This window comes from Ochotona curzoniae, unplaced genomic scaffold (assembly GCF_017591425.1).
Source record: "Ochotona curzoniae isolate NIBS_2020 unplaced genomic scaffold, NIBS_Ocur_1.0 contig_1014, whole genome shotgun sequence".
Lineage (NCBI taxonomy): Eukaryota > Metazoa > Chordata > Mammalia > Lagomorpha > Ochotonidae > Ochotona > Ochotona curzoniae.
The window spans coordinates 47,142,647-47,164,118 of NW_024464920.1; the positions used below are offsets into that span (position 1 = coordinate 47,142,647).

Sequence of the window (21,472 nt, forward strand, 5' to 3'; positions counted from 1 at the left end):
GGTTTCTTTTTTTTTTTTAGATTTATTTTTATTATTTTTTTTATTGGAAAGGCGGATATACAGAGAGGAGAGACAGAGAGGAAGATCTTCCGTCCGATGATTCACTCCCCAAGTGAGCGCAACGGGCCGATACTATGCCGATCTGAAGCCAGGAGCCTCTTGCGGGTCTCCCACGCGGGTGCAGGTTCCCAAAGCCTTGGGCCGTCCTCGACTGCTTTCCTGGGCCACAGGCAGGGAGCTGGAAGGGAAGCGGGGCTGCCGGGATTAGAACCGGCACCCATATGGGATCCCGGGCGTGCAAGGCGAGGACCTTTAACCACTTGTGCCACCGAGCCGGGCCCTGAATGGTTTCTTAAATCTATTTTTCTCTTAAATCTCTTTTGTCTATCTAAATAATCATCAAGCCCTGTCAGTGTTGCTAATATTTTCCATTCTTGTCTTTTTATTCCTGTTATTCCCAACCTAGATCAAATGCCCCTAACTTGCTCACAATATTTTTAGAAGTGTCCAATTGGAACCAGCACTGTGGCTTGGTAGGGTGAGCCTCCACCTTTGGTGCTGGCATCCCTCATGAGCACCAGTTCGTGTCCCAGCTGCTCGACTTCCCATCCAGCTCCCTGTTATGGCCTGGAAAAGCAATGGAGATGGTTCAAGTCTTTAGGACCCTGGGATCCTGGCTTTGGATAGGCTTAGCTCCTGAAGGTAGATCTCTCTTTTCTTCTTTCTCTCTCTCTCTCTCTGTGTCTCCTCTCTGTAACAATGCCCTTCAAACAAATAAGTCTCTAAAAAACCCCCAATTTATGGGACTGGTGGCATGGCCTAGCAGCGTGGCCTAGTGGCTAAAGTCCTCGCCTTGAACGCGCCAGGATCCCATATGGGCGCCGGTTCTAATCCCAGCAGCCCCGCTTCCCATCCAGCTCCCTGCCTGTGGCCTGGGAATGCAGTCGAGGATGGTTCAAAGCCTTGGGACCCTGCAACCATGTGGGAGACCTGGAAGAAGTTCCTGGATCCTGGCTTTGGATCGGCATAGCATCGGCCATTGCGCTCACTTGGGGAATGAATCATCAGATGGAAGATCTTCCTCTCTGTATCTCCTCTTCTCTGTATATCTGACTTCCCAATAAATAAATAAATCTTAAAAAAAAAACACCCAATTTACACGCACCATCTGGTTTTTAAAGTCCTTCCTGTCTAGTGAAAATCACCCTCTAACCTTGTATTCTGCAATACTTTACTTTAAAAAAAAAAAAGATTTATTTGCTTTTATTATGCCAGGGCCGTCTCCCCATACCCCAGCCCCTACCAAATGGTATATTTCAAATTGTCTTTGAAAACATCACACTATTATATTAGCAACTTATTTAAACAAAAAGGTTACAAAGTATTTTCTGTATCAATGAAGATAATCTTTCCTCCTGGGTAGCCACTTGCTCCTGGAAGTTGAGCTGTCACTGGGGAGCAATTAAAAATTAATGTTAGTAAGGGTGAATAAATTTTATACAAAAAAAATATAGATAAATGTTGGGTTTTATGTTGATTGCAACTTTCTTTCCCTGATTTTGAAATTTACTATAAAACAAACAATAATCAAGATGTCTAGAAATAAGTGCATATATATAATAAAATAAGTATTTATTTTCAAGGTTGCAATTCTTCAGTAAATTTAGCAGAGAATCAGTCCTTCACTTTATAAATAATATGCTACATTTTCACATAACTAACTAGTGGTGAAATTATACAAATATCCTGTCAGCATAGTAGTAATTCAACAAAGAATTGCAGTATGTCTTGCAATTCAAGATGATGTTGATGAAAGATCTCCCAAATAGATAAAGAAGGAAAATAGTATTATTGCCCTCGTAAGAAATAATCACAAAGATAATTTCTGCTCTGGATGCATTTAAGTTACCTTTCAATTTATGTTTCTCAAGAAAAGTCAGTGCATTTATATCCTATGCAGCAGTCAATAGTAAGGAGTTACAGCATAACCGGTACATGTATTATTGCATATTTTTCTTTTTTTAAGATTTATTTTATTTTTATTGCAAAGTCAGATATACAGAGAGGAGGAGAGACAGAGAAGATCTGTCCGATGATTCACTCCCCAAGAGGCTGTGCCAATCCAAAGCCAGGAGCCTCTTCCAGGTCTCCCACGCGGGTGCAGGGTCCCAAGGCTTTGGGCCGTCCTCAACTGCTTTCCCAGGCCACAAGCAGGGAGTTGGATGGGAAGCGGGACAGTCGGGATTAGAACCGGTTCCCATATGGGATCTCGGAGCATGCAAGGCGAGGACTCTAGCCACTAGGCTACTGCATGGGGTCCTGTTTCATTTATTTTTCAAAATCACCCCGCGTCTTGGCATGAAGCTTCCTGGCACTTAGTGGAGAGGTGAAGCATTGTGCCCAGGCTCACACAGCTGTTAATGGCAGAGTTAGACTGGATCAAACATTCAGTTCTAGAATCTCTTCATATCCACTTTGCCAGGCTCAAAGAAATGCAATGTATTTATGAAAAAGGAGATCTTTTAAAATTTTTTCTTAGAAGCGTTTGTTTTTCAGTCTCTTTTAGGACCAACCTTGCTCCTTGGAAAGCAAAGGGCTGATGTTACGGCATAGTAGGTTAAGCTGCTGCCTGCAATTCTATATTGCTTTGTTTGAGTCCTGGCTGTTCCATTTCCAATCCAGCTCTCTGTTAGTGTGCCTGGGAAAGCAGCAGAATACAGCTGCAGTAGCTGGGCTCCTGTTTGCCCTGTGGGAGACTCAGATGAATCTGGGCTCCTGGCTTCAGCCTGGCCCATCAGCTGCAGTCATTTGGGAATGAACCAGCAGATGGAAGTCCTCTAACTCTACCATTCAATAAACAAATCTTAAAAAAGAAAAGCAGTAAAGGATTCTAAACCTCAATAGATTTTGTGTTGTTTTTATAAAAAACAGATATAGAAAATACGGAGTAGGAAAAATTGAGCCAATGGACACTTCTTACCAACACAATCAAATGTTCTTTTACTTTCTTATTTCCATAAAGTGCTTACAGGGCAGCACACGGTACCGCGCCTCAAGTGTCACACACTCAATGAGCTGTTGCAGTGTGTGTGTGGCCAAGGGCAGTCCTGTTAATCTCCTTGATCTTGTTTCCTTGCAAGTCTGACCAGGTGGCAGGGCACTACGCGCACAGCAGACACAGAGGGACTTTCAGAAGCTGCAGCCATGACGGGTACTGTGAGTGGTGGGGTTACATATCCTTACCACAGAGTGTATGAGACAGCTGAGTTTTCCCAGTACGAAATTCTGTAAGTTGAAGAAAAAAAAAATTAACAAAAACATAGCTGTCTTTTCAGATATTTTTCTACATCTTGGGGGAATCCCAGTACAGTACCTATAAAACTGTGTCACATAATGCAATGTAATTAATAATAAAAAAAATAGTCTATAAAAATGGCCTTAACTATTACTATTTTCTTTTCCAATTATCAAATGTCACTCACAAAACACCTCTTGTATCATAAATGGATTCCAAATGTATGAATACCAATAATTTGGAAGATTCTTTTTATAGTGTCCTTTTCCTCAGGCTGCGTTTAAAAGTAATTTAAATCAAATTTTCCTTAGGAATAGTCCCATCCATCATAGGAAGGCAGGCAGGCCTGGGGCTTTCCCTCTGAGCCGAGAGCTTCAATGGAAAGCCCCAATGGAGCAGCCTCTAACAGGCGCATCCCTTCGTACCAGCAGATGCCAAGGCTCCCTAGCAGAAGACTTGCCCATTCACCAGTTTAGGCCCAGTGAATGCTCATAGATTAAAAGCAAGTGTGGGGCCCAGCACAGTGGCCTAGCGGCTAAAGTCCTAGCCTTGAATGCACCAGGATCCCATATGGCCGCCGGTTCTAATCCCGGCAACCCTACTTTCCATCCAGCTCCCTGCTTGTGGCCTGGGAAAGCAGTGGAGGACGGCCCAAAGCCTTGGGACCCTGCACCCATGTGGGAGACCCGGGGGAAGCTCCAGCTGTTGCAGTCACTTGGGGAGTGAATCATCGAACAGCAGAGCTTCCTTTCTATCTCTCCTCCTCTCTATATATAGATATCTGACTTTGCAATAAAAATAAATCTTAAAAAAAAAAAAAAAGCAAGCATGGAGCATGGAAATGATACTGTGGTGCAGTGGGTTAAGCCACTGATGTCAGCTTCCTGTAACAGAAGGCCAGTTTACATACTGTCTGTTCCTCTTCTAATCTAGCTGCCTGCTACCACACCTGAAGAGCCGAGGATGATGGCCTAACTACTCAGGCCACTGCCACCACATGGCAGGCCTGGATGGAGGTCCAGGCTCCTGGCTTTGGATTGGCCCAGCCTTGACCACTGCAGCATTTGGGGAGTCAGTCAACAGATAAAAGGTATCTTTCCCTGTACTCTCCGATTTTCAAAACAAATAAATATTTGTAAAAATCAATCCACAACCTTACAAAAGCGAAGTCACTAACTCAGAATCAACAGAAACAGCAGACACCAGGACAACTCCCAGGTCAAAAGAGAAAAATAACAACAAAGGGATTTACCTCCTTAATGCCAGCACAGACTAAACTGCTAGATGTGGTATATAATAAAGCTATGCATAAAATTCATTTTTAAAAAACAGAGGCCATAGTTAGGGAAGAGAGTTAATTTCTTCATTCATGGAACATAAATTATCTTAAAAGTAAGGATCAACTACATCATCCAATTATCTTTTGGGGAAAAAAAATTCTAGTCTCCTGTGGGAGTCCGAGGTGAAGGGGTAGGACACCCCAGTGGAACCTCTCTGTGCTGCTGCGTATTTGCACTGCAGCCCAGACTGAGGCCATGGCTGCAATGACTGGGAATCATTCCAAGTTCCAAAATAGGTGCCAGTAGCATCACTGTTTGATTTGATTTATATTTAATTTCAGGCAACAAAATATTAAGGTGTGCCTACCTCCAAAAGCCTCTGTGATTGCCATGCTTTCGATTCCTCCTCCTAGCAACTTACTGGAAATAGAAAGAAAGCATTACCAACAGGAGCAGAAATGGAGATAGCAAGAAAGAAGAAAATATTCAATCATTAGTATCATATGTAACAGCAATTCTAGGCTGAACAAGTGGCTTTCCTCCTGCTCAGGTGACAAATTCTACTACGAATGAGCAGGTTGATCAACAGAACAACACGTGGGACTGTGTGTGGTGTGGCAGCTGGGTTAAGCCGCCATCTGCAATGCCAGCAGCCCTAATCGGCACTGGCTCATGTCCCAGTCATGTGGGAGACTCAGAGGGAGCTCCTGGCTGTAACTTTCAAAATAAATAAATAAAAGATGTTTGGGTATGAAGGAATATTTTACTTGTAGCAATGAGACAAATAAGTTCCATACAGAAAGTTACGAAAGTTGCTGGTACTAAAACGGAGTCACTTCTGGTACGCGCTAACAAAGCTGAGTCAGAGGAGGCCACAAAGAGGCCTTCACACAGGGCTTATCAGGGGACATTCCTGCAGGTAGATTAGTAAGAACTTCCCCAAGGTTGTGGTGCTCCAGATAAGCTGCTTGCCTAGAGACCGGCTGCCCCAGCCCACAACTGACACCCCTTCCTGCAACCTTTGGTCTTCGTGTCCTCTGGTTTCCGCTGGCACGGACTCTCTGCCTGTAAGCGTTTTCTTCTCTCTACCTCCGGCTACACCTTGTTGCCAGTCCTAACTGTATACTCCTCTGTAAGCCTAAGTACGCTCGCTTATTCCAGACAGCCTGTCTGATTTTCTTTTCAGGCTGACAAAATAAAATTCTTCTACTATGTAGATGCTACTTTAAATGTTCAAGGGAAGTTAATTAATCATATTACAAAAGTCCCTTTAAGGATTGCAAGATTGATGCATGGACTTAGAGGTTTAGGGAAACTGTATAACATTTTAATGAATCCAATATTAATTTAAAAATGTAAATAGCCCCTGAGTGATGTTTTCTGTGTCTGAAGGCGAACATCAAGTACCCAGAGTTCCTGGCGCTTGGCCTGAGCCTGACTTGGCCCCAGCTGTCGCAGGCAACTGATGAGTGAACCAGCCAATGGGAGGGCTCTCTCTCTCTCACCCTGCTTTACAAACAGAGTTAAAAAACAAATAAACAAAAAAGAGCTCTTGGCTAACAAAAATAAATCTTTCAAAAATAAAAGACAGGGCCCAGCGGCATGGCCTAGTGGCTAAAGTCCTCGCCTTGAACGCGCCAGGATCCCATATGGGCACCGGTTCTAATCCCGGCAGCTCCACTTCCCATCCAGCTGCCTGCTTGTGGCCTGGGAAAGCAGTTGAGGACAGCCCAAAGCCTTGGGACCCTGCACCCGCGTGGGAGACCCGGAAGAAGTTCCTGGCTCCTGGCTTCAGATCGGCATAGCATTGGCCGTTGCGCTCACTTGGGGAGTGAATCATCGGACGGAAGAACTTCCTCTCTGTCTCTCCTCCTCTCTGTATATCTGACTTTCTAATAAATAGATAAGTCTTTAAAAATAAATAAATGAATAAATATAACATGAGAAACAATGTTAAAATTGCTACTGCTCAAATACAAAAATGACATTAGGTCATTGCTTCTCAAATATTCCATCTAACAACTGATTTTTAAGTAAAACCTAAAAAAAAAAAAAAACCCACAAAGTTTCTTTTATCAAGGGAGAAGAAAAGGAAAAGTTAAACTGATTTGTTCATAGAGTAAAACAAGTTGATTCATGAGCTAGTTATGTTTTGGGTCTGAATTTCTTGTAAGAAATTGAATCCCGCCCAGTGCAGTGGCTAAAGTCCTCTCCTTGCATGCCCCGGGATCCCATATGGTCGCCGGTTCTAATCCCGGCAGCCCCGCTTCCCTTCCAGCTCCCTGCCTGTGGCCTGGGAAAGCAGTGGAGGACAGCCCAAAGCCTTGGGACCCTGCACCCACGTGGGAGACCCGGAAGAAGTTCCTGGATCCTGGCTTCAGATTGGCTCAGTCCGGCCACTGAGCTCACTTGGGGAGTGAATCATCGGACGGAAGATCTTCCTCTCTGTCTTTCCTCCTCTTTGTATATCCGCTTTTCAATTTTAAAAAAGTTGTGCGTAGTTTTCTTAAAGAAAAATTTTTTTGAATCCCATTCCTTCAGGCTAGAATGTGCTTTAGTTTGCACTTTTGGGAAAAAAAGAAAAACAACCTAACTACTTTGAAAGAAGAAGCTATTTCTAGTACTTATAGTAGAAGTAACAACCAGAGAGAGGAAGCGGAACATGATATTCCAAAGACTGCTTGGTGGCTATAAAAAAATGTGAGATACGCACTCAAATTCCTGGCTCCCCGTGGTGATGTGGAAAACCATCTTCCTCTTCTCACTGTATTCAAACGCCGTCAGGAAGCCTGGTTCCTGCAAAAAGATAAGGAGGCACGCGGAAAAGGTTTGTAAGACAGTCACATCCTCAATGATTATGGTCACGGTTTTGTATGAGTACGATTCTTTTGTCTTTTTCCTTAACTAAACATTTTGAAAATTTTACTTGAAAGACCGAGATCTTCCTGCTGCTGGTTCACTTCTCAAATGTTCCCCAGCTGGGTCTCTCCTGTGTGTGAGGGACCCACCCACTCGAGCCAGCACCTGCTGCCTGCTAGGATCTGATTGGGAGGAAGCTGAATTACTCAGTCATTCTGATATAGGATGCAGGTGCCCTGACCAGCACCATTTTTTTTTTCAAGAAAAATGTATTTATTTGAAAAGCTTAAGGATTGTGTGTGTGTGGTGGGGGAAGAGTGAATGGCACAGAGCTGCAGAGAGAGCTCTCACGTGCTGATGGGCAGGGTGAGGCCAGGCTGAAGCAGTGCTCCATCCGGATCTCCCGCGTAGGGAGCAGGGGGCAAGCACTAGCAGTGCTTTTCCAAGCACCTCGGCAGGAAGCCGAATCGGAAGTTGGAGAGCAGGATCCTGGCAGCCATGTGGGGATGCAGGTATAACGTGCAGGCTAACCTGCTGCATCCCACATCACAACACTGCCCTGCAGCCCGGCAGGCGTCTTAACTCCTTTGCCCAAGGTCCTTGGAGGAAGCACAACAGGCGTATGGCTAAGAACACAGGCTTTCAAGTCATCCCACAAATGTTTCAAATAATCTAACACTTTTTAATGATCTGACATGGAGTGAAACTGCTTATTTTTTTCCTCAGCTTCCTCTTTTGAGCTAAATGGAGATAATAGCAGTGTCTCTTTCACAGGATAGCTGTGAAGATTAAATGATACATTCACAGCATTAAGCAGAACAATATTTCACGACTGATTCAGTTTGTTTAACAGCAGCATTATTTTCCAGCTCTAGGAATTTCCAGGAGCACAGGAATTCCGGTTTTTACTGTTCATATAGCTAGTTTTTTCACCTGAGAGGTAACTTCTTTGCTGAATCGCTGAGCCACAGCTGACACAGTGGAGGAAGTAGTGAAAAAGAGCCCTGATGGAGTCTAAAGTGTTGCATGGTACTATCACAGCGGTTTTCACTTTGGACAGTTTGGGAGGGTGGCAGCAAGTCCGGGCCCTAGCCTACTTCACCAGCCATCTGTCCTCTCTTTACTATTCTTTAGGAACCAGTCTAGAAGATTCTGATATACACCAGTGTTTAAAATCACTGTCTAGTGAAGCCAACTTTTTTTCTCCCATTCTGTTTGTGAACATCAGTCAATCTTTGTCTTTCTTTAAGAGTAAACAGCTTGGACCCAGCACTATAGCCTAGTGGCTAAAGTCCTAATCTTGCACACCAGGATCCCATAGGGGCACCAGTTCTAATCCCAGTGGACTCACCCCATCCAGCTCCTGGCCTGTGGCCTGGGACCCTGAACCCAAGTGGGAGACCCAGAAGAGGCTCCTGGCTTTGGATCAGCACAGCTTTGGCTGCTGCAGCCGCTTGGGGAGTGAATCATCACATAGAAAATCTTCCTCTCTGTCTCTCCTTCTCTCTGTATATCTGACTTTGCAATAAAAATTAATCTTAAAAAAATAAGAATAAACAGCTTTAGAGAAGAAAGGATAAGTCTGGATGTAGTACTGGGTGCTATTTTGATTTAAAGATTTATTTAATTTTACTGGAAAGACAGACTTACAGAGAGAAGGAGATACAAAGAGAAATATCTTCTGTCTGCTGGATCACTCCTCAAGTGGCTACAACAGCCAGAGCTGAGCCCATCCAAAGCCAGAAGCCAGGAGCTTCTTCTGGGGCTCCCAAGTGGGCACAGGGTTCCAAGGCTTTGGGCCGTCCTCCACTGCTTACCCAGGCCACAAGCAGGGAGCTGGATAGGAAGCAAGGCCGCTGGGATTAGAACCGGTGACCATATGGGATCCTGGGGCATGCAAGGTGAGGACTTTAGCCACTAGGCTACCACGCCGGACTCCCAAGATTTATTTTTTAAACAAAAGAAAACTCATGTCTAGAAAGTATAAGGTACCAGTTTTCCAAACTCTGGGTATTGCTCTATGGATTCCGTAGGCACCTTGGCCGCTGTGGAATTGCCCTGTGGTTAGAGCCACTCGACTGGATTCAGAGGAGTTCACCTGAGTTCTCTTCAAGTACAAAACCACCTCTGCCTATATCCCTCTCTGCCTTGCCTGAGAAATGAAAGCAACTGGTTGTCAATGAAGAGCTCCTTGGACTTGCTGGAAAGAAGGCCCTCACACACACGTGGAGACATGAAGTTGATTCTTTTGCCAAGAGAGAGGCTTAGTGGCTTCCTCGTTTTGCACGTTCGTGTTGCCAGAGCTGGTACCTCTAGTGGTCCCCAAAAGCTCTACACAAAAGCATGAGTCAAAGGCAGCTACACTTTTGTGTCTCAGCATAGAAACCGCACGGGCGCCCGTACAGTTTCGTGGGCCCAGCTGGAAAGCAGTGGTGACGCTCAGCAGCCTCACAGAGCACAGTCCTGAGAAAAACACAAAGATAAGGAAGGTAGAAGAAAACAAAATGAAAAGGAGAGGAAAGACAAAGAGATAGAAGCCAGAGAAGTAACACAGAAAGAGACCAAAAAAGGTTTTGGTTAAAATAATTATCTTCATTCATGTTCTAGGTCTCTTAACCCCAAACTCTATCTTTCAGAAAGTGTCATAGTTTTGAAACTGCAGTGAGAAAAAGTTAACATGGGGAGAATATACTGGGAGCTACAGGAACCCAGCATTCGCTCAACAGCTTCTAGTGTTCTCATGAGAGGCTACAAAGACGCACAGGGTCGATTAAAGCTTGAGTGGCATGAATGGACTTTGCTTACGATCAGTTTGTTGGCTGCCTCTTTGATCTTGTCCACTTTGGCTTCGGAGAGCCCTTTGACATTGCACAGGGCTCTTCTGGTTGTCATCTGGATCCCCTTGATGGTACAGATTCCCACCGACTTGAGTTTTTTAATGTCAGCCACATTCTGCAAATAAAAGAATGGGCATAGAGGTTGGGAAGACGCCAGTCTGGAAGGCTCCCATACTATGTCATGTGCTTTCGTGTCCACCTCCCTCATCAGGATGCCAATTTTATACAAGCAACCAGGTGGAACCCACCCACCATGTAGCCAAATGTTCTGGAAATATCTAAGTTGAACATCCCCAGCAGGCTGCCAACTGTTCTGGCTGTGCCCTCATTTTCCAAAGAATGTTAGTGAGTCCATGCAATGGAACAAGGAATTCAAAAGAGAAGTCTGTTGGTAGAAAAACTAACAAATTTATCACACATTCACCCCCTCAGTTCAGTTCCTTTCTTCTACAGTATTTCACTTCCAAAGTGTACTTGTGAAAAAAAAAATTTTTTTTTCTCCTCTGGCCCCTGGAGAATGCAAATAACTACATCACCAAAGGACTAGGATTTTCTCTTGTTTCTATTTTCTAAAACCAACCAAAAGAGACTAAATGAGAGCTTCAAAAGAAAATATCAGCAGTTTTATTACCAACTGACTGCAGTTGAAATCCATCTAATTTTTTTTCTCAAAGTTCATTATCATTTAGTTAGTTGTTTGCCATACAGAGTTCTGCCAGGACACCTTCGAGGAAAGTCAGACATTTCCCACCTCCCCCCGCCTTTTTTTTTTTTAAATCTGAGAGGCCATTACAGAAAAAGATGGAGAGACAGAGTTCCTCAATCCATTAGTTCACTCCCTAAGTGGCTGCACCAGCCAAAGCTGGGCTAAGCCAAGCCAGGAGCCTGGGACTCCATTAAGGTCTCCTATGTGGGCAGTAGGGGCCCACGTTCTCGGGCTATCCTTTGCTGCTTCCTGAAGCACATTATCAGAGAGCTGGATTGAAATGGAGCAGCCAGAACTCAGACTGGCACACAGGCAGTGGCTTGACCTCGGCCCCCAGAGCTACATTTTCTGTTCATGAAAATAGCATGGAGGCTAGCGCCAAGACTCAACAGCCTAATCCTTCACAAATTAGGCTGCACCCCTGAAGGGCACCGGTTCTGTCCTGGCTGCTCCTCATTCCGTTTAGTTCTCTGCATGTGGCCCGGGAAAGCAGCAGAGGATGATCCAGGTGCTTGGGACCCTGCACCCACGAGGGAGACCCGGAAGAAGACCTGGCTCCTGGCTTCAGATTGGCTCAGCTCTGGCCACTGTGGCCATTTAGAGTGAACCAGAATGGAAGATCCCCTTTTTTATTCTCTCTCTCTCTTTTTTCTTTGTAAATCTGCCTTTCCAATAGAAATAAATCAATCTTAAAAAATTACAGATAAGGAATTGGGGAACAGTTACAGAAAGATCTGAGAACATCTACAATGGGATCAGTGGTTCTTCTTGTTCTGAAATCACACACTGTTTATTTATTCTTATTTTCCATTGTACAGTTATGGATCAGTGGTTTTTAACCAGGGCAGTTTTGCCCTCCAGTTCTCTAGATATTTTCAATATTTTAAAATAGTTTTATTTTAATATTAAAAATTTTTAATTTAAAAATATTTAATATATCTGTAGACATACTTTGGTTTTCGTAGCTGGAAGGATATTACTGGTATTTAGTGAGTGAATTGAGGGATATTGTTAACTGGCCTGGAACCAGGACAGCATCCCCACCCCCATCCCAACAAAGAATTATCCAGCCCCAGAGATTAAAAAAAATGCTGAGGGTCCGGCACAGTAGCCTAGCATATACTGGTCTCCCCTATCGTCTCTGGTTCTAATCCCAGCAGCCTCACTTCCCATCTGGCTCCCTGCTTGTGACCTGGGAAAACAATAGAGGATGGTCCAAAGCCTTGGAACCCTGTATTCGCAAGGGGGACCTGGAGGAGGCTCCTGGCTCCTGGCTTCAGATCTGTGCAGTTCTGGCCGTTGCAGCCACTTGGGGAGTGAATCAGTGGATGGAAGATCTTCACTGTCTCTCCTCTCTGTATATCTGACTTTCCAATAAAAATAAATCTTTTTTAAAAACATGCTGAACTGGATGATTTACACAGTATTGGCAAACTACTTACAATTCCATGTTTCTGTAACAGGTCAATGTCTTGAAACAAAGATTCCTAAAGGAGATAGAACAGGAAAAACAATTTGATTTTTCCATATCTATTTCAGGTATTTGAAAGAGTTCATTACAAACTAAAAGTTCCTCAAATTCCACTTCCCTATACAGGTAATAATAAGAATAATACTTTACCCACACTGTTACATACTTCAGGCCTGCAACCCTGATAGGCTGGGAAGCCAATGACCTCTGTCGGAGCCCCCCTCAAATGGTAAAACTGCTGCCCAAAGGGGTGGGCAATAATTGACTTGTTTTAAATGTTTTCTCAATTTTCTTGTTTTTTTTTTTCATTGCAAATAATGTTATTTTATATATCCTTTTCAATAATGTTATTTTATACATCCTTTTGTGGATAGGTTATTCTATAACTGCTGCCACAAGTTACTTCTGTATGTAAAAACAGAATCTTCCTGATTCATATAAACCCATCCATCAGGGAAGGTTGACCATGGAGACACAGTCTAACACCCACAGATGTTCTGCATGCAGACAGCTGTTTTGTCAATTTTCTCCCCCCACCTCCCTCCTCTAGGAGCAGGCTGCTACGTGGTACCACTGCACAGAGGTTGAGTATAGCCATATCAGTTGTTACTTAAATATTTTCTTAGCAGTTGCTAGGTAGCTAATCTTAGCGCCCATTCCCAACCAAGTGGTTATAAGCTTGTAATATGTTTTTTCAAATAGTAGCTAACCAAGAACCAACTTGACTTGTGAACGGTGACTTCATTCCCCTCATACCTCCTCATCTTGGAATCCTGGCTCGTCCAGTACAACCAGATCCTCCTTCATGGTGAGAGATGAGTAGCTGGAAAACAGTCAACCCTGAAAAAATAAGAAATACTGTTTACAGAGAGATTGGACAGCAGGAAAATTCCTTTGCCCAGAGGCCATTTGGTTTTCATTTCAAAGTCACTAAGGATCAGAGAAGGACAGTAAATGCAACATTTTGTTTGGAAAGACCAGACTGGCTTGTTTTTTCTGCTTGGCAACAGGCCATGTTTTTATTGAGTATGGCTGTGAAGAGCCGTGGGATAAGGCTTATTTGCTTTATTTTTCTCCTCCACACTGCTCAATTCTTTTTGATCATTTTTTGATTTCTGACTGATTAATTATGATAATGCAACATCTTTGCCTTTGCCTGGGAATATTAGAACTGCACACTGCTATTCAATTGTATTTATTTATTTATTTTTACTGCAAAATCAGACATACAGAGAGGAGGAGGAGAGACACAGAGGAAGATCTTGCGTCCAATGATTCACTCCCCAAGTGGCTACAACAGCCACAGCTGAGCCAATCGGAAGCCAGGAGCCTCTTCAGGGTCTCCCACATGGCAGGGTCCCAAGGCTTGGAGTCCTCTTGGATTGCTTTCCCAGGTCACAAACAGGGAGCTGGATGGGAAGTGAGGCCGCTGGGGTCAGAACCAGCAACCACTTGGGATCCCAGCGTGTGCAAGGCGAGGACTTTAGCCGCTAGGCTACTGTGCCAGGGCCCAATTGTATTTATTTTTCACGACACTCTAAAACCATGACTATGTCATTCTTCCTCAAACTTAATCCACCCTCCAGAGTGTATCTTTCTCATAAACGCCTTCTTGCTGTTTATGAAAGAGCACTCTGTTTTCATGGAACGTTAATTCATGCTTTGCCTCTTTGTAGTAACTAGTTTCATGATGTCTTTTTACAAGCATGGTGGCTAGAGCAAGTGTTTGGTACAGTGCTTCAAACGCCACCCGGGACACGTGCACTTGCTTCCCACATGGAACGCCCGTTCTGGGCTCCTTCACCTCCAATTCCGGGGGGCAAGAGGGAATATGGGAGACCCTGACTGGGCTCCCGGCTCTGGCCTGGCCTGGGCTTTTGGGTAGTGACCCCTTTCTCTTTGCCTCTCAGAAAAAGCAAAACAAAAACAAATAAAAAGAGGGACATCCATGAGAGGTCAGAAGCAGTTCAGCTAAGCAGTCTTTAACATGGTAGAGATTTCGTTCGAGTTTTCGAGAGCGCGGAGCAATGGGGCCGAAGCAGAGCGGCCGGGAGCCAGCGCCAGCACCTCAGGACAGCGGCGGCTTCGGCGCTTCCAGAACCCGGGCCTCAGCCACGGCAGCAGTGACTGACCTCATCGAAGGAAAAAACACACCGCACGCCTCCCCCGGCACCCGGAGATTATCCCTGAGCAGCCGGTCCCACAGCGGGGCTGCCCCGGGCGGGAACCAGGCCCGACACCCGCAGCCCTCTTCCACCCAAGCTTTTTCCTGACCCGAGTCCCCTTGTCAGCAGGCCAAGGCCTGCAAGATTCGACGTAACTCGGGGGCTGGAAGTCCCTGGAGATCAGGGATCCCGGGCTGGGCTTTTGGTCTCTCAGTCAGGGCGGCCAAGCTCCCTCCTCAAAGCAGCGGGGGGCGCGCGTTCCCTGACCCGGAGCTTCCCCCTCATCTGAGTCCTCACACAGTTCCGACCACTCGCTCCCCTCAGACCCACAGGGGGCCCCCCACTCGAGTTTTCCGTTCCTCTGACAGGATTCTGACTCCGACCTAGAACGTTGAGGCTGGACGCCAAACGACGACTCACACCGCGGGGCGCGGGCCGAGGGGCGGGGCGCGGAGGGGGCGGGGCGCGGGCCGAGGGGCGGGCCCCGAGACGGGGTAGAGCGAGGGGGCGGGGCTGTGACCGAGGGGCGGGGCGAGGGGCGGGGCGGGGCACAACCCTCCCGGATGTGCCACGCCCAGGGGAGCGGTTGGGGAAGGTGAGGAGAAAGCTGGGGCTGACAGCAAGGAGAAGATTCCGAGGGAGGATCTGGAGGCAGGGAAGGAGAGCTGGGCGAAAAGTGGCTCACTTTCAGGTGCCCATCTTCTTACCTGTGGGAGCTTTAATTTTTCCCCCTGTCCATTTCATGCTTTGAAACTCTGGTTCATGCTTCGTTCTCACCTAGCTCAGTGTCCGCACTTTGTCTAGTCTGGGACGCTCTTAACACTTGCCTCGCTCTCCGTCTGTGACCGACACGCTTCCCATTCAGGATGGAGAGGAATTTTTTTTCTCCTAACTTGAAGTTTTAAATAGACTACAGTCGCCCAAAGCAGATCGGTTCGGCTTTGAGCGTGAGGCCAGCCTCTCCTCATTCTCCTCCCCTTGCGTGGAGCCTTTCAGCTGAGGGTCACGACACGTTCGCCCCTTGGAAGAAGCTCTCAGCATACACTAGGGACTTGGGGGGTTCCACACCTAGTATAGGATCTGAATCATTTTTATTGGAATAAGTAGCAGAACATTCTTGAAGCTGTTGGTATTTTGTAGCGCTCCTCGCATCGCCAGGGAACTATCTAGAGAGCCAGCCAGTTACTAAGATAGTTCTTCAAAATCTAGTGTTTTCTAGAATATTCTGTCCTTGTTCCATGGAAATAAGCGCCATTTGGAGGAAGTGCCACTGGGCAGCAAGGACAGGTTTTCAGTCAGTCCATCCTACAATAATTACAGCGACTTCGGAGCCACTTGTTGGATGGGGATTCGCCAGGGTACAGAAGAGCTGCAAAGAGCACAGCAAGCTGATTTCGGGAACTGTAACATATGTAGTTTGGTGTAGTGACAGCTGGGGAAGAGAAGTGTTCATAATATTTGAGGGTGTTGTGTGCAGCACATTTAGGGAAAGAAGCTGAAATGAAATTGGGAATGACAAACCACGAAGTGAGGGGGGCATTCTGGTTGCAATGTTACAGCCATGGGTATATCTGTGTCTTACGGGTGCTTGTATGCAACTTTATATGTGACATATCAGTGTCATATGGATGGCTATCTACAACTCCAAAAATGTCTTAAAACCACAACAAACCCCCCAGGGAGTCAGAAAGTGCACAGGAAAAGTTTTCTATTCAAACAAGGAGGAAAAAGGTGTCTTTCATATCATGCAAAAAATTTGAATATGATGAAGGTGGCATTTCAAGTCAGCGGGAAATTGATGAGCACACTGAAGTTAGAACTCCTAGGTGGCCATCTGGAAGGAAAATATAATTAGGGCCATCTTTCACACCTTATACCAAAATATATTCCAGATGGATCCAAAAATTAAACATGAACAACATGTAAAAATACCAAAAGAAAACATGGGACAATTTATTAACATTCCAGAATAAGAAAAAGTGTTTTTAAATACCACACAAAACTCCAAAGCCATAAAAAGACTGAAATTGTCTACTATACACACACACACACACACACAAACATATACACACATATATATCCCATGTCATAAAATACTGTTCATCTTGTAGGCGACAGAGACCAGAGCAAGCCCGATTGTGTCAGTTAGGGACCAGGTAATTCTCATAGAGTCTATCAAAGTTTTCAAGTCCTTCAGAGAGTCCACAGTTTTTCTATAAGAATTTTTATAGCTTCTGTTGTCATTTTCTGATATTCTAAGGTATTCAAAACAAACAATGGGTTTGTAGTCAAGACCTGGATTTTAAACACGACCCGTTACTGCCCCTCTGTGGACAGCCACCTTACAGCCAAATTTGAATAGACCCTACTCTGCCCAAACAGCCTCCTAGTGCACATATTTGAGAAACGCTTTTGCACAGAATTGAAGAATGAAGACTCTGCCATTTATTCACATTCCAAAGGCAAAAAAAAAAAAAAAACAACTTAGACGCACTTCCCTTGCTCTCTGGAGACACCGGCTAACATTCCAGGGTTGTAAAAGTCCAGGGACTCTTTATTGCCCTCCCTGGAGATGTTAACCTGTTGGTTGAGACGCCTGCATCCCAAATCAGTGTCAACTTGAGTCCCATGTCCAGCTCCTGGTCCCAACTTCCTGATAGTGCAGACTCCGAGAGGCAGTGCCAATGACTCAAGAGTTTGTATCCCTGATTATTGGCTTCCACCCCTTGCTTCGGCCTCAACCTGCCCATGGCAAGCATTGCAGGCACTTGGGGAGTGCACCAATGGAAGAGAACTCTTTTCTCTATCAAATACATTTTGAAAATTTAATAAAGAGATTAGATTTGCAACTGGGGACCAACTAGAGTGTCACAAGAATGGTGGCCCTTCGTGGTGTATGATGGGAAAAGCAGAGGGAACACAGAGGCTGTTTGGATGCTGCATGTGGTTCTTCTGGCGTGCTAGGACCAGCAAGAAAGGCACTCTGAATCCAAGAGGGAGAGGCTGAAGGAACACACCTGTTGGATGCTTGATGATACTGAGGGCCAACCTATTGCACTTGCCATGAACCAGAAACGGTGCTGAGGTCTTTGCTTGCAAAAATGCATCCACTCCTCACAAAGACCCATGAGGTGGGGACTGTCATGAGCCTCATTCACACGTGACAATGCTGAGATGTCACCAGTTTCCATAACTTACCCAGGCTCCCAGTCTGGCTCCAGGGGCGCTGAGTGGCAGGTCCCAAATAGTCAGTTGTGACTTTATTTCCACTCATATGCATATTCTATGAGCATATATAGGAGTGGTAACCAAGTCAGATTCAAGCAATAAACTTTGGTCTTAGGGGAAATAATTTAACCTGTGTCTTGGTTTTCTCATCTGAAAACCAAGAATAATAATGATACTGAGTTGCTGTGAAAATGAAATGAGCTAGCACACATGGACTGTTTGGTTTGTGGGGTGTAGAGTGGATTGAATGGGCAAAAGAGAGGGTGGAGAATCTTAGGAGAACCATGGAGTCCACTCAAGAATAATGGCTGTGTTAACCAATAAGTGCCTCAATTTGAGTGCTGCATATAGCTATGGTGGAAAGACAATGAAAAATTGTGTGAAGTATATATACTTGAAAGTATTATAGCAAATGCCTTTATAAAGATAGTTCTGGTGTTTTTGAAAGGCAGAGTGATATAGAGTGAGTAAGAGATTCCATTTGCTGGCTCCCTCCCAAATGCTTGCAACAAGGTAGACCAGGCTGAAGTGAGGAAGCAGGCTCTCCTTGTGGGTCTCCCAGGTGGGTGTGGCCAGGGCCCGAGCACTCAGAGGTCATTATCTTCTGCCTCCAAGGTGCAATAGCAGGAAGGTGGACCGAAAGTGGGGTAGCGAGGACTTTAGCTGGCACTCTGATATGAGATGTAGGTTTCTCAAGTGGTAACTTAACCCAAAATGCCACAATGCTTACTCCATAATTATTTTAAATCACAGATAATTTCAAGTATGCGCAAAAGTAAAGAGGCAGAATATCCCCATCACTCAGCATTAAAGTTTGGTCCAGCCAGGGTTCAGATAATACCCACATGCTCCAATCTATTAAAAGGTTTTGCCTCCACGTTCCTTGGGCAACTGAGGTTTTTTTTTTTGATTTTGGTTTTGGTTTTTCTTTGAGATACAGAGTCATGTGTACACACAGAGAGCTCATCTTCGGGTTCCCTCACCAGATGTTGACCACAACCAGGGCAATGCAGAGCCAGGCCCAGCTGTGGGCTGAGAACTGAACCCAGGCTCCTCTGAAAGTGGTAGGGACCGTTGGGCACTTCGACCCACTACTGATGCCTCCCAGGGTCCCCATAAGCAGGACAGTGAAACTGAAAGCAGAGTTAGGACTCAAACTTAGGTACTTATTGTTTAAAAGATTTATTTATTTATGCATTCATTTATTTATTTAACAGAGTGACAGGCAGAGAGCGAAAGACAGATTTTCTACTCTCTGGTTCACTCCTCCACATGCCTGTAAGGGCTGGGTCTAGTCTAGGACCAAGCCTGGAGCCCAGAACTCCATCTGGATCTCCCACGAGGGTGGCATAGCTGATGGCTCATCCTCTGCTGCCATCTCAGGTGCATTATCAGGGAACTGGATCAGTGCTCCAATTTAGGGTGCTGGCATCACAAACAGCAGTTTAACTCACCATGCCATCATCCAGGATCCACAAACTGTGGTACTTTCATGTGGAGGTGGGCTTAGCCTCTAGGCCAAACACCTGTCCCAACAATTTGCTTCTCAATATGATACTCATCTTGGATTTCATAATCAACTCAAAAGGAAGACTGGGGTTTGAACTCAATCACATCAGGCTTAACTCCTGAATTCCCCCCTTTTGCATGCAGAGAACACTAATCCTCAACAACACTGGGAATGCCAATACCAGAGTCAGAAGATCATAGAAGATCATGCAGTTACTCTTTTTTTTTTTTTTAATCTCACGCTACAGTGAATACTACTTTCCTGCGATGACCTACCCTGGTCCCCTTATAATGGGTATCATTTTTCCCTCCTAATATCTACAAACAGCAAGGCCAAGCCTTCTCATCTTTAACTTCCCAAGCGTCCTATGTTTCGGAGTTCTCAGTTGTTTCTGGAAGGCTCCTGGACCCCACAGCTGTGTCCTGAGAGGAGACAATGTACTTCCCCAGGCCACGGAAAGGGTTTTGTTTTTGTTTTTGTTTTTTTAGCCAACAGTGGAGGCACAGACATTATAACCCACTTGGTAACTGCAACCATAACAGGGGTATGCAAGGCTGCCAGAGCATGCAGAGAGGTTCCTGGGGGCAGCCTTGCTGATGGTGGATCAGGCCAGGCTTTCTAGGGAAGGAGTGCCTGGAGCGGGATCCTGTAGGAGCAGTGGGAGTTGGTCATGTTGGGAGCTCCCGAGGAGGAGGGGTGGGAAGGGACTTTCAAGTACAGAGGCAGTAACATGCATAGGTACAGAGGGGGCAAAGAGAATGCAACGTTGCAGCCTGCAGAGTATGGTTCCTCACGGGAGCAGAGCTAAGAGCTGGTGGCGGCTGGGGTAGGACACGGAAGGCTGGCAGGTGTTCCAATGACCTGCACTGCCTGGTGCCTTGCACTGGCACAAGGGTGAAGGAAAGAGAGAATACAATACAACAATAACAGCTGGGACAAGTCCCGAAGAAAATCGGCCTAAGCCATCTGACTGAACCATCACAGCATCGCCTCCTGGGCTGGCCAGCCCCTGTTCCCTTCTCAAGGTCAGGCTCAGCACAGGGTGGCCACACAGCTGGCTACTGGGACTGAGGTGATTCACAGATGACAGATTATGGGATTTCAGGCCTGCATTTTGTCATGCCAAAGCCTCAGTTCTTCCCCAGGCCCCTTCCTCCCCACCCCTTGTCGGGGAATACTCTCCATGAGGGTCACCAAGAGTTGCACAAAGGGTTCGATGAAAGATGCCGCCAGGCCCAAGAATCTGTTGCTTTGACTAAACAGTCCTCTGCATCCTTTCCTGCCTCCTGGCTAGGCCAGCTTGGCGCCCTCATGCCCTGAGGCCCAGAGGCAGGCCCTTCTGCAGGGCTCCCTGCCCACTGGCTGTGCCTGCCTTGGTTTCTCTCAGAAACTCTTGGGGGACATGAACGCACTCACTGGCTTACATGCCCTTCTTCCAGATCATGAGCCTCTTTTGAAGCTGAGGGGTTGCACCTCTGCTCCGTGTCCATAGGCCCTCGTGTGCGGGCAGGGCAGTGAACAGACAAGCCCAGGAATGCTTACTGCATCGCTCAGAGCCCCAGTGCCCCAGAGAGAGACGGAAGTAACATGGCATGGGGGTGGGCTGTCTGAGATCACGTCCAAAGTGGGCTTAGCAGAGCAGGAGGTGCCCAGCGAGCACTCAACAAAGGATGTCTCTCAGGCTCACCAGCATTAGCTCATATGAAATTATGGATCCCACTGTGTGTGATTATTGTTCATTAGACAGAAGTAGGGATGGGCATCTGAGACACCTGCATCCCTTAGCACAGAATCTGAATTCAAGTTCACGTTCTGTTCCCTGCAAATGTATTCACCTGGGCAGGGAAGCAGCCCTGATGGCACATAGTACTTGGGTCCCTGCCACCTACATGGCGGACCCAGACCAAGTTCCTAGTTTCCCACAGGGATCAGGTTCGACCCTGGGCTATTTGGGTCATTTTGGGTAGCAGATGGTAGCTGTCTGGCTCTTAAATAAGGTTTTTTTTTTTTTTTTTTTTTTTTTTTACCAACGGCAGGAGTGAACTTTAATGTTCTAGAGGTTCCCGAGCTGAGGCTGTGTTACTGTTTCTATCACAGATGGATGACACCTGTAGTTGGCTT

General features: G+C 45.8%; 1 protein-coding gene across 2 annotated transcripts in view; it reads right to left on the reverse strand.

Moving 5' to 3' along the window:
• Nucleotides 1-21,472, reverse strand: part of DMC1 (DNA meiotic recombinase 1) — a 51,494-nt gene that overhangs the window by 14,903 nt on the left and 15,119 nt on the right. Inside the window, exons 3-10 of one of the 2 annotated variants that reach the window (XM_040991208.1) lie at nt 15,460-15,466; nt 13,205-13,288; nt 12,420-12,464; nt 10,240-10,386; nt 7,289-7,371; nt 4,943-4,995; nt 3,244-3,285; nt 1,379-1,451 (exon numbers count right to left, since the gene is read on the reverse strand). In XM_040991208.1, coding sequence (XP_040847142.1) covers nt 1,379-1,451; nt 3,244-3,285; nt 4,943-4,995; nt 7,289-7,371; nt 10,240-10,386; nt 12,420-12,464; nt 13,205-13,255 — 494 coding nt within the window. In that variant the 5' untranslated portion in view covers nt 13,256-13,288; nt 15,460-15,466. Of the gene's footprint in view, nt 1-1,378; nt 1,452-3,243; nt 3,286-4,942; nt 4,996-7,288; nt 7,372-10,239; nt 10,387-12,419; nt 12,465-13,204; nt 13,289-15,459; nt 15,467-21,472 lie in introns of those variants that run through there. The other variant, XM_040991219.1, reaches the window with a different exon arrangement.